The 12,506-nt window shown below is 45.7% G+C and overlaps 1 protein-coding gene across 3 annotated transcripts in view; it reads left to right on the forward strand.

Moving 5' to 3' along the window:
- The first annotated feature begins 5,156 nt into the window (after positions 1–5,156).
- Positions 5,157–12,506, forward strand: part of SHC4 (SHC adaptor protein 4) — a 121,100-nt gene continuing 113,750 nt past the window's right edge. Inside the window, exon 1 of one of the 3 annotated variants that reach the window (XM_070469316.1) lies at positions 5,157–6,425. In XM_070469316.1, coding sequence (XP_070325417.1) covers positions 5,841–6,425 — 585 coding nt within the window. In that variant the 5' untranslated portion in view covers positions 5,157–5,840. The remainder of the gene's footprint in view (positions 6,426–12,506) is intronic. The other 2 variants (XM_070469315.1, XM_070469317.1) reach the window with 2 other exon arrangements.

Below are 12,506 nucleotides of genomic sequence, written 5' to 3' on the forward strand. Positions count from 1 at the left end.
CTCTTGGACTGCAAGGAGATCCAACCAGTCCATCCCAAAGGAAATCAGTCCTGAATATTCATTGGAAGGACTGATGCTGAAGCTGAAACTCCAGTATTTCGGCCACTTGATGCAAAGAACGGACTCATTGGAAAAGACTCTGATGCTGGGAAAGATTGAAGGCGGGAGGAGAAAGGGATGACAGAGAATGAGATGGTTGGATGGCATCACTGACTCGATGGACATGAGTTTGTGTAAGCTCCGGGAGTTGGTGATGGACAGGGAAGCCTGGCGTGCTGCATTCCATGGGGTTGCAAAGAGTCAGACACAACTTAGCAACTGAACTGAGGTAGAAATTCTTTTGAAAATATTACTATAGCAGAGAAACTATTTTCTATCACAATATCTATTATCTTCTCCTTCCCCAGTAACAGACTTTGATTTTATGTGTAGCAGCCATGTACCCAGACAAAAGACTTCTTCATTCTCAGATAAAGAAGACTTCATTTTCTCTTACAGCTACTTACAACCATGTGACTCAGTTCTGCTTAATGTGATGTAAGTGGAAACATTGTATTGGGCTTCCAGGACCTTTCTTTAAAGAGAATGGGCCTTCTTTGTCCTTTCATCCATTTCACTGCCTGGAGTAGAGGTGAAATAGCTGGAGCTCTATCTGCCAGTTTAAACTATGAGGAAAAGAGATATACTTTAAGGATGGCTGAGAGCTGACACTGTCCTTGGACTTCCTACCTCCAGGGAAATAAATTATTTTATTCAAGCTTCTCTTATTTAGGATTTTTGGGTTATTTGCAAGTGAACCTGACCCTAAGTAACTCATCTACTTTTTGTCTACATGATGTCTAACTCTACATGGCGCTTTCATGTATATTATCCCATTTTCAACAGATAGGAGGATATCCATTTTCCTGTTTCTAGGTGGTCCTGATTCCAGGAGAGTCAGTGAGGGCCAACGGCAACCATTAGAGAGCCGTTTACCTACCCAGGTTGAAGACCATGGGAAAACTGGAAATATTGGGTTCAGCAGGCAAAAAGGAGATGCTGTTCTCAGAGTTAATGACAACTCTAGGGGAAACTCTGCCTCCATTTTTTTGAAGCTAGGCTCTGATTGTTGGAAACCCAAGCCTTTTTCACTACCTCACTTCCTCATCTTTGAAATAGCATTGGTCTCTGCCAAGAACTTTGAATATAAATATTGTCTTGTGGAAATTTTTTTTTCTAAAGCAGAGCCTCACCAATGTTTTCATTCCTCACTGATTGGCTGTTGGACTCATCCTTAGTGAAAATTCTTCAGAAGTAGGTATTGCCCAAAGACAGCTCTTCGGGAGTCCATCTGCTTTGTGATAGAGATGGTATCTGTGGCTGGAGTAAGAGTCTTAGTACTCTGATGCCACCTGCTGCACTTCATGCCAAGGTAGCAACTGGTCCAGGATCTCCAACAGTTATTTCTGTCTTGTTCGATTTCCACCTTCCTCTACTCTCTAGCATGTCCTTCCTCTACCCCAGCTCCCACGCTGGGTTCTCTTCCAAAGTTGGGCAGGCATTTTTGCCCAGGTCCCCTTCTCCCTCACTCCTCTAAGAAAGCCTAGCAGGATCTGGCTAATTCTATCATGGCCCACCCTGACCCAGCACTTCTTGAAACTGCCTGTTATACACAAGGAACCCAGCCTGGGCAGGCTCTTCCTTAAGGTGACATTTTGATTCACAGCAAGGCACCCTTGGAAGGGGTGAGTTGCGTGTGTCTCAAAGCAGAGACGGCATCCACAGTGGTCTAAGCAGAACCTTGCTTTCCAAGGGTGGTGATGAGAGGGGTTAATGGACTCTGATGGTTTAATGGCAATCATCGTTTTCTCGTCTATTATTCATATTTTCACTCCTGGCAGTCCTGTGAGGTATTTTGTGTGAATTTTACAGATATGCTCTGCGAAGAGGAGAGGGGAGCAAACACGACAGTGAGCGCCAGGCCTGAGTTAGGGTGTTGCACACACTGGCTGCCGTCACAGCAGGGGAAGGCATGCGGCTGTCACGAGTCAGCACTTGGTTCTACTGGAGCCCACTGCAGGGCCTGTACAAGCCCATAGGTCAGAGCAGCTTGCTATAAATTCGAACCTTGACTGTGTCTTCTGCAGCACAGAGATGACAGGCCTGGGATCTAGGCTTGAGCTCACTGGCGCCCCGGGAGGCAGCGGAGTACAGTGGCCGCAGCACAGGCTGTGCAGCCAGGCAGAGCTGCTGGCGGGATCCTGGCATCATTGCTCAACAGTCAGGGGACCTTGGCCAAGTCACTGAACTTGCTCTGATCCTATATTCCACATCTGTAAGGCGGTGATGAAAACAGTGCTGGTCTTCAACAGTTGCAATGATTGAATGTGAAGGAAGGTAAACTGTCTTCTGTTCCGTAATTCTTTGGTCTCGTTAATATTATTTTCATTGTTACTAATCGAAGAGGATGTTCTGACATCCATCCTGGGAAAAAGGAAGTTATCTGCTTTGCCCACCCACCCACCTGGAATGGAGATCTACTCAGTTAATGAACCTGCTCTGAGGTTGTTGGGGCAGTTTTTCAGCTTCTGCCTTTGGGCCGAAAGCTGCCTGGCTGGGCTGGCTGAGCCTCTAAGGCCGTTCCCCACTCCCCAGCTGCAGATCTGGTTTCCTTCACCCTCATGAAAGGCCCAGGCAGAGATGACTATGAAAGCCAAGATTTCCAGGGTCCTCAGGGGCAGAGAAGCCGACCACAGAGGCCATGGCTGTTTTCCTACCGTACCTGGTCCCACGCAGTGCCCCTCCCTCCTCACCCTCTCTGGGACTCATTCCCGAAGGACAGGGACTGGTCTGAGCCCCCCAGCCAGAACAGTGCCTGCCTAGGTGAGCAGGCTCTCCTGGGGTACCCCGTCCTCAAGGAATGGAGTGAAAATCGCTCAGTCATGTCCAACTCTGTGAGACCCCATGGACTATACAGTCCATGGAGTTCTCCAGGCCAGAATACTAGAGAGGGTAGCCTTTCCCTTCTCCAGGGGATCTTCCCAACCCAGGGATTGAACCCAGGTATTGACCCCAGGGATCAAACCTAGGCATGAAGACCTCAGCAAAGATTCACATCAGCCTGGTGGGCTCCTATTGTTCCTCCTATTGTCCAGGCCCATGTGAATGTTAGGACATAGTTTCTTTGAACTGTGCTGGCTTCTTCAACTTCTCCTGTGCTGTGCTTAGCTGCTCAGCAGCTAAGGTCACTCTTTGTGACCCTATGGGCTGTAGCCCGTCAGGCTCCTCTGTCCACGGGGATTCTCAGGCAAGAACACCAGCGTGAGTTGCCATGCCCTCCAACCCAGGGATTGAACCAGGTCTCCCACACTGCAGGTGGATTCTTTACTGTCTGAGTCAGCAGAGAAGCACAGGAATGCTGGAGTGGGCAGCCTCTCCCCCTTCCAGGGGATCTTCCCGAGCCAGGAATCAGACCCGGGTCTCCTGCATTGCAGGCAAATTCTTAATCAGCTGAGCTTCCAGGGAAGCCCCAACTTCGCCTACTTTGTGCTAATTTTTCTTTTTAGCTGCCTAGGATGGAGTAGACTCTACTCTGTAGGGAGTAAGTATACCAGCTTCAGGGGCAGGCAACCCAGGTTCAAATGGCCTTTCTTTACACTGCCAGTCATATACCTGGTGAGGCAGGCAGTGTGTGGCGCATGGGGCCAAGTGCCCTACAGGGATTATCTCGTGAGCCCGTATAGCATCTCCATTAGGCAGCTGTTCCTAACAGATGAGGGAATTCAGGCACAGAGAGGTAAAGTAACTTTCTCAAGGCAGCACAGCATGGGATCTGTAACAGCTAGGAGGGACCCGTGGGAGGAAAGAGGTGAGGTGGAAAGAAAAAGGAAGTCTGCTTTTACGATTTTGCTCAGAGCCTGTCTCCTCAGCCCCAAGGATGTGGAGTCCAACTGTGGAGTCACTCCCCTCAGTTTTGTCAGGAGGAGGTCTGATGGCAGAGAGAGGAGGTCACTGAACATTGATGGGAAAATTTATGAAGATGCAAAAAGGCCTTCCCAAGGAAAAACCATTCTAACAGGTTTGGCAGACAGGATGTGAAAAGGTGCAGAATTTCTGGGGCGAGCCAGGGGGAGGGGAGCAGGAAGTCAGCAAGGATGCATTTTTAGCTGGTCAGGAGTAACCATTTAATTGTGTTTGAATCTCAAGGGACTTTAGGCCACCAGAGTCATAAACACACATGAGCCTAATGCAGTCTTGTGGGCAGTAAAACAGCGAAGGTGGTGTCCCTGACTCCAGGGGCAGCCGATTTGTTTTAATTTTTGAATTAACGAGCAATTTCAGATGCAAGAGCCTTGGCCCACCAAGAAATGTAACTTTAAGCTGAGATTTTCTTCTCTCTTCTGCTACGTGCTTTCCACATCCTCTGTGTTTCAGCACTTTCCTCTTCTCCATTCCAGAAAGAACCTGCATTTCCCTTTCTCAGCTCCTTTCCTGGATTGGTGTGTGCTAAGTCTCTTGCAGTTGTCATCATGTCTTCAGAATGTATTTGATAGGTACAGGAAGTTGTACCAGAGGGAGATGGAATCAGCAATCAATAAAAAAGAACTATGTTTCTAAGAAGAATGCATCATGGGCTTCCCACAGGAGTTGTGTACTATATGTTCTAATATCTGTGGAACAATGGATCTAATTTTTAGTTCTTCTGCTTGGCTTTCCCAGCCATCTCAGCAAAAAAGAAAATGGACATTTTAACCTGCTGCCCAGCTTACTGATGACTTATACTAAAGATTGCTTTACCCTTTAACCCCTTCATTGTTATCACAGAATAAAATCTCTCCCTTCTCTTCCTCCAGCTTTATTTCTCCTGGCTACTAGTTTAGTATATTTATGGTGCATGAGTCATCAAGCTGCCCTTTGATTGGATAAAAACCAAGCACCCCTGAGACCATCAGTCAATTACAGCTATTCTCAGCTTCATTCACAGATTTATTAGCTTGCACACACAGAGAGAAATTCATTCAGCAAAGTTCATTCATAAAAATTTCAACACGCTGCGTATCATCCTGCACATTTCAGCCTTCTGTTGCAGAGAGGCTTCTGAAGGCTCTGAGAGGAGTCGGGGAGGGAGGGAAGCTCCGAGCCAGGGTGGGCAGGCTGGGAGGGGATCTGAGGAACACGGAAAGACCACAAGTCAGAGAAATAATGCGGAGGAGTGCCTGTCACTAGTACTGCTGGCTTGAGGCCCAGATGGGATGCAAGACAAGATCTTCCCAGAGAGGGCAGCCATCAGGAGAAACGAACTCAGGCAGAAGGGCCTTTGGCTCATATAGACATTTCCTTTTTTTTTAAATGAACAATCGCTGGAACAAATAAAGGGTTAATAGGCCAGACATTGCCCCGCCCTGTGGGAACCGGAGGGAGCAGGTTTGAAAGTTCCTGTGTGCAGAAGGGAGGATGGGGGTGGGGGGCGCTAAATATTTCTGCAAGGCTCCCGCACCGCCTGCGACGCGGCGGGACCGGCTGGCTGGTTCTCCGCCCGGTTCCGTGCCCAAGAGTAGGAGGTGAGCGAGCCTCGCCGCCGCGAGGCTGGGTCCAAGCTTTCCCAGCAAGGAATCCCCGGCGAGAACATCGGGTGCTGCCGCTGGGCCACAGACGGGACCGAAATCAGCTGGTTAGGCGTTTTCCCCTGGGCTGTTACCCTCGAGGACCCGGAGCCGAGGCAGGCGAGCGCGAGAGCGGAGTTGGAGAGGTGGCTGCCGCAAGTTGCACGGGGCATTGAGGCATTTGTTTTCCGTTCCGTTCATCTAGCAGACGGCGAGGCGATTTATGCAACAGTATCCTGGTTCAGCACTGCCAAGGCTATGCGAGAGGGCGGTGAGGACAGCCTGGCAGGACTCGTGCTATATGTAGGACTCTTCGGGCACCCCGGGATGCTGCACAGGGCCAAGTACAGCCGCTTTCGGAATGAGTCCATCACGTCCTTGGACGAAGGCGGCCCGGGAGGCTCGACCGGGAGCAAGGGCTCGCCGCAGCCTCCTTACCCCGCCCTGGCACCTCACCTGCCCGCTGAAGATGCTGCCTTGGCGTCCCAGGAGAGCCCCACCCCATTGTGCACCTTGATCCCTCGCTTGGCCAGCGTAAAGCTGGCCAACCCAGCCACCTTGCTGAGTCTGAAAAACTTTTGTTTGGGTACCAAAGAGGTACCTCGACTCAAGCTCCAGGAAAGCCAGGACCCGGCTCCCAGCAGCCCGGCTGCCCCTGAAACCAGTCTCAATAGGGCCGTGCCAGCACCTCCACCTCAGCGGGACCCCCTGGGGCACAGGGCGACCTCTTTAACTCCTGACGCCTGCCCACTTCCCGGCCCTGGGGAACCAGCCCCCCGGAACAGACAGGACAGACACTTTCTGCAGCACCTGTTGGGGCTGGGCATGAACTACTATGTGAGGGTAAGTCTGTTTCCCTCTCTGCACTCCTTCTGCAAGGGGCATATTCTCTGCTTTCTAAAAGGGGCTGCGCATTATCCGGTGGAGTTTTAGGTTTGGATAAGTCATCATGGGGCTTCTCAGGTGGCGCTAGTGGTAAAGAACCCACCTACCAATGCAGGAGACCTGAATGACATGGGTTCAGATCCCTGGGTAGGGAAGATCCCCTGGAGGAGAGCTTGACAACCCACTCTAGTGTTCTTGCCTAGAGAATCCTATGGCCAGAGGAGCCTGGCAGGCTACCGTCCATGCATAGGGTCCCAGAGAGTCAGACATGACTGAAGCAGACTTAGCATGCAAGCACATAAGACGTTGTGTAGCTGGAGGGGGTGGAGAAGGGAAGCTAGTCTTATATCAAATATCTGGCCTTTATCAGAGTCACACAACTTTTGGTTCAAGGGCATGAACTGGTACTACATATTAGTGTAGGTAGTTGCCAGGGGTAGGGGCAACCTCTCATAGAGAAAGCTGAGATGTCTCTGCTGGACTGAGCATTCTGTACAAGAAGAATCAAGAATTTCAAATCTAATTAGTGATTAAGACTCAGTAAATTATACTGGCCATTGTGTTTCAGTAGAGATTTTTGTGCTGGAGGAATACATAGTATATAAGGGACCTGAACTGTTTTTTAAAATCTAATTCAGCATTTAACAAACACTTCTCCAAACATGGCTGAATCTCTAGTCTTGTGTTAGGAGGTAGCCTTAGGTCTTTGGTGCACATTTTTTTGGTCTTTATTGCCTACGCTGTGGCCATGGGGCCTTGTCCATGAGCCATGTGCAAAATCAAGGACCTTATTGGCCTTGCATCTGCCCTTTTCCATTTCATATCTGAGTAAAAGAAGATTTGGCTTCTGTTCTTCTAGAGCTCACAATTTCAATCAGGGAAACCAACAAATGCAGGTGAAATAATAAGAGAACAGTATTTAGCAACATATATCTGGTGTGAGATGCTGAGGGAATTCAGGAAAAGGGGAAGGTTGTTGTGGTCAGGGATTCATTCATAGGGGAACCCTCAGGGAAGGTGCATCTTGGAAGAGCTATCAGATCTTTATTGGCGGAAAGCAGGAGATTCCTGGCAGGGCAAAAACTGGAGCAAAGTCCAAAGGCAGGTATCACTGTGGTTACTGCAGGGGAGCATCATGCTGGGCTTAACTGAAAAGAGAGGGAATGCTTTAGGGTAGCTGGTGGTAGAGAGCGTGGCTGGCACATAGTTGATGCTCAAACAAATATGAGTAAAATAAGGCAAATTACAGACAGATCTCGGGTAGCTTGGGGAGGAGGGGGCAGCTGACCAAAGCTCTTAATGCCAAATAGGGAGTTTGTAACACTCTGACTGGCAAACAGGAACCCTCATAGGTTTATAAATCAACTACAACCTGATGAAGGCGGTTTCAAAAAGACCAGTCTGTGAATTTATTTATGAAGCAGGGAAAAATTAGCAATTGGGAGGTCGATAAGAAAGATACTGTAGTTTAGGCACCAGGGGTGGTAACATGGATTAATGTGAAGATGAGAGAAAATAGATGAATATGAGTCTCTGTGAAAAGAACCTCAACAGCCTTGAATGACTGAGCAGATCATTTCAGATCATCATACAAATAACAGACGGGTGAACATTTATTGAGCAGCGAGTAGACTGCTGAGCATGTTTATTGCTATTTATAGTGGCTGTGGATGATTATTGATAGAGTTGTGAGGAATGAAAGATAACTTCAGATGTAAGCCTCCCAATGGGATTAGCGATGTCAATGATAGAGTGAGTTGGGAACAGGGTCACATTATGTTTAAAGTAATGATATCTAAATGGTTCTAATTTGTAGGTAGCCATTGTGTAAGACTAGCACTCTGGTGAGTAGTCTGATCTGAAGGTAGACATTTGAGAGATAGCCCAATAACTGTATCACACACAGACAATTAAGATCTCAAAGAAAGTAAAATAATGAATGCTGAAAGGGTTGCAGGGAAAGCAGACTAGGGGCAGCCTTGGTGAATTGATAACAAAAACCTCCAAGGAAGATAAATTTATAGGACACTCAGCTCTTACCCTCCCTCACAGTGACACAGCTCATCATGAAAACAGTTTCATGTATCTACTAAAAGTTTGTGGGTACTTCTTACTGGTCAAGCTTAAGCATCCTCCAGGCTCTAATGGGAGGATGTGATTCTCCTACGCCATGCTCGGTGCCTGCCTTTCCATCACCTGGACATCCTCTGTCTTCTGCTTTGCCTTTCCTTTCCTCTTGTACTTCCTTCCACCTCCCCACACCCATACACATGTACAATTTCTAATATGAACAGGTTGCTGTGTGATCTCCATTTCCCTAGGGAGTGTCTCCACTGGCATTTTAGGTTTTTAATGAGGATGCCATCTGTCTTTTTCCTGGTGATGACGATGGATCCTAGGAAAAGTGCTGACCTCATGATCTATGTGAGTCACACTATGTTGCCAATAGACAGTGACATGAAACACCAGTGGACACCTCTTTTAGAAAGTCAAATATACATGGAAAACCCTTATTTATTAACTTTTATAAAACCCTAGCTTTGAAAGATGGAAGGAACTCAAAATTTATCAAGCTCAATGCCTCCATGAGGAAACTGAAGACTAGAGAAGTGATTTCTTTTTTACGGCCACACAAGTGAGTCAAAAGAAGAGTTAGCAGCAGAATCCAGTTGCCCTGTGTGTTCCAGTCTTTGCTTCTTTCACCACCGGTTTTCATCCTGGTTGAGATTCTGCTCAGAATTCTTTTAGATGTGATGTGCACTCATTTTAAAAGATGAAATGCCAACCTGTTAATTTATAGTGAAAATTATTGTGTCAAGGAAACTAAAACTGTGATCTCATCTGTAGATAAATGTGCATAGGAAGAGTTAAATCAAAGGTTTCTTGATGATGATGAAAACAGAGTAGAGAAGTGAGAGAGATATTCTTTTTTGAAGAATTTATTTTATGATGATAACACTTGTTTATAAATTTCATGTGTACAACTTTACATTTCTACTTCTGTATACATACACTACAATGTGCTCACCACCAAAAGTTTAGTTTCCATCTTTCACCATAGAGTTGACCCCTTTACAAAGCTGTTTTACCCCTGCCCCTTCCCCTCTGATAACCTCTACTATATCCTCTGTATCTACATGTTCTTTTGCTTTATTTATTTTAGTTTTTATATTCCACACATGAATGAAATTATATGATATTTGCCTTCTCTGTCTGACTTATTTCACTTAGCATAATACTCTTAAGGTCCATCCATATTGTTGCAATTCTTTTTTATGGCTGATATTCCATTGTGTGTGTGTGTGTGTGTGTGTGTGTGTGTGTGTGTGTACATGCTAAGTTGCTTCAGTCATATCTGACTCTGTGTGACCCTATGGACTGTAGCCCACCAGGCTCCCCTGTCCATGGGGATTCTCTGGGCAAGAATACTGGAGTGGGTTGCTGTGCCCTCCTCCAGGGGATCTTCCTGACCCAGGGAATGAACTTACATCTGTCTCCTGCATTGGCAGGAGTGTTCTTTACCACTGGCACTACCTGGGAAGCCGTGTGTGTATATATGTATATATTTCACATCTTTATCTGCTCATCCATTGATGGGCACTTAGGTTGTTTCTATACTTTGGCTAATGTAAATAGTGCTGTGATGAGCATAGCAGTGCATGTATGTTTTTGAGTTAGTGTTTTGAATTCTTTGGATAAATACCCAGAAGTGGCATTATTGGATCGTATAGTAGTTCTGTTTTAAAATTTTTGAGGAACCTCCTTACTGTTTTCCATTGTGACTGTGCCAATTTACATTTCCCGCCAACATTGTATGAGAGTTCCGTTTTCTCTGCATCCTCACCAACACTGTTTGTTTCCTTTTTGATAATAGCCATTCTGAGAGCTGTGCAGTAATAAGAGAGATTCTTGATGGCTAGTGGACATAGGGGCAACTCTCTTCGGCAGGCAAAAGACAGCCACATGTTCTACGTTCTTATCCACATCATGTGAGTGCTCTTCTCCTTGCCCAAATCTGTTTTATTCATTCTCTTATCTGTTGAGAAAATATGTACTGTAGACCAAATGTGTGACGAACTATTCCAGGCCTTAGGGACACATAATTACAAGACCAGATCTGAACCCTCATGGAACTTACATTCCAGTGAGGGAAGCTGAGTCATGATTGAATAAACAAGTAAATATGTATGTATAAGTAAATATAATATGTCATGTGTAGTAAGTGCCAGGAAACATTAAAGCAGGGGAAGTAAGAAAGGCAGTTAGTTGACTGGAGATGGAGGATATTGTATTCTTTTTTGTATAAAAATGGCACAGTTAGAGCTCCTTTTAATTTTGTTGTCTTGTGTCTTTTATCTTCACAATAAGTACTTAATTTGCCATCTACTCTAAGTTAAAGTTGACTTTAGGTTAGATATTCTTTTAAAAATGACTCTTCTTTTGGTCTTATGATATAAAATCAGTTATACAGCTGAGAATACTTCATGAATCCCAAGAAACTGTTTTTGAGTAACTTTCGTTCAAGCTCAGACCTTAAACTGCCTGAAGGTTTCTCAAGAAAAGTGGGCTAGCAAACCATTCTTTGAGAGATACCAAATTAGAAATGGACAGCCAGCCTGGGTCTGAGCAAAGTAGTGAGGTAGGTGAGGTCTGTTAAATGTGGCCACATGGTGACATGTGTTCCCACCATAATATTACATTTCAGTTTTTTATGAGGTCTTTCCAATTCACTTTGTCTAGCAACAAACATTCATGGGGAGGTCTCCCAGGTGCCCAAAATGGTCTGTGTGTGGTGAGCATGGAAAATATGCAGCATGACCAGTGCTCTCCTGTGTAAAATGAGAGACTTGATCTCAATGACCTTGAAGGTCCCCATCACCAGCATTTTTCTTCTTCCGGTCTGATTGAGATGTAATTGACATACAGTACTATAAGGTTAAGGTGTACAGCATACTGCATTTGACTTACCTGCATCATGAAATGATTACCACAATAAGTTTACTGAACATTCATCATCTCATATATTAATGGATACAAAAGAAAAGAAAAGGAAAAGAAAAAATATTTCTTTGTGATGAGAAGTCTTAGGATTTACTCTCTCAGCAACTTTCATATATAATGTACAGCAGTCCCAACACCAGCATTTACAGGCACTAACACTCCTTTCTCCATGTGGGAGATATTTAAATATTAGTTTCCTTTCCCATATCCAGTTCCCAGATTGCCTACAACTTAGTTCAGAGACTAAATAAAAAAGAGGCAAAGAAACTAAAGCAGATAGAACTGCCACAGGTTAGCACAGTAGTTCTCACAATAAAACACGGAGTAAGGCTGTTTTCTCAGGGTGAGGACATCGAGACTCAAAGAGTGTATTGTCTACCCTACACTTTACAATGTAAGTAAATAGCAGACTGAAGATTCAAATCCAGGTTTATCTCACTCCAGTGCTCTTCTTCCCACCCTCTCCGCTTACCTCCAAGCAAGTCAGGCAGTCCTGCAGGTTCGTAAATGGAGTATCACAGATGAAGGACCATAATGGGCAGGAGAACTTTTTATAGGACCAACCCATAGAACTTGCCTGCTTGCATTCATTTGCATGATTTCAGTCTCCTCACTTCAGCTTCACCCAGTGCAACCATTTCCACAGGCGGTATTAGTATCCTAGTGCTGTTGTAACAAGCATCACGAACCAAATGGCTTACAACCACAGACACTTATTCTCTCTCAGTTCTGGAGGCTAGAATTCTGAAATCAAGCTATCTGCAGGGCCATGATCCCTCGAAGCCTCTAGGAGAGAATCCTTCGATGCCTCTTCTAGTTTCTGGTGGCTGCTAAGCAATCCTTGACATTACTTGGCTTGTAGAGGCATCACTCTTGTCTCTGCCTCCATCTTCACATGTCTTTCTCTCCTGTGTGTCCAAGGACACCAGTCATTGGATTAAGGCTCTCACTAATCCATTATGGCTTCATCTTAACTTGATTGTATCTGTGAAGACTCAACTTTCAAGTAAGGCCACATTCATAGGTTTTGGGGGTTAA

This window comes from Odocoileus virginianus, chromosome 6, assembly GCF_023699985.2.
Source record: "Odocoileus virginianus isolate 20LAN1187 ecotype Illinois chromosome 6, Ovbor_1.2, whole genome shotgun sequence".
In the NCBI taxonomy this organism is placed as follows: Eukaryota; Metazoa; Chordata; class Mammalia; order Artiodactyla; family Cervidae; genus Odocoileus; species Odocoileus virginianus.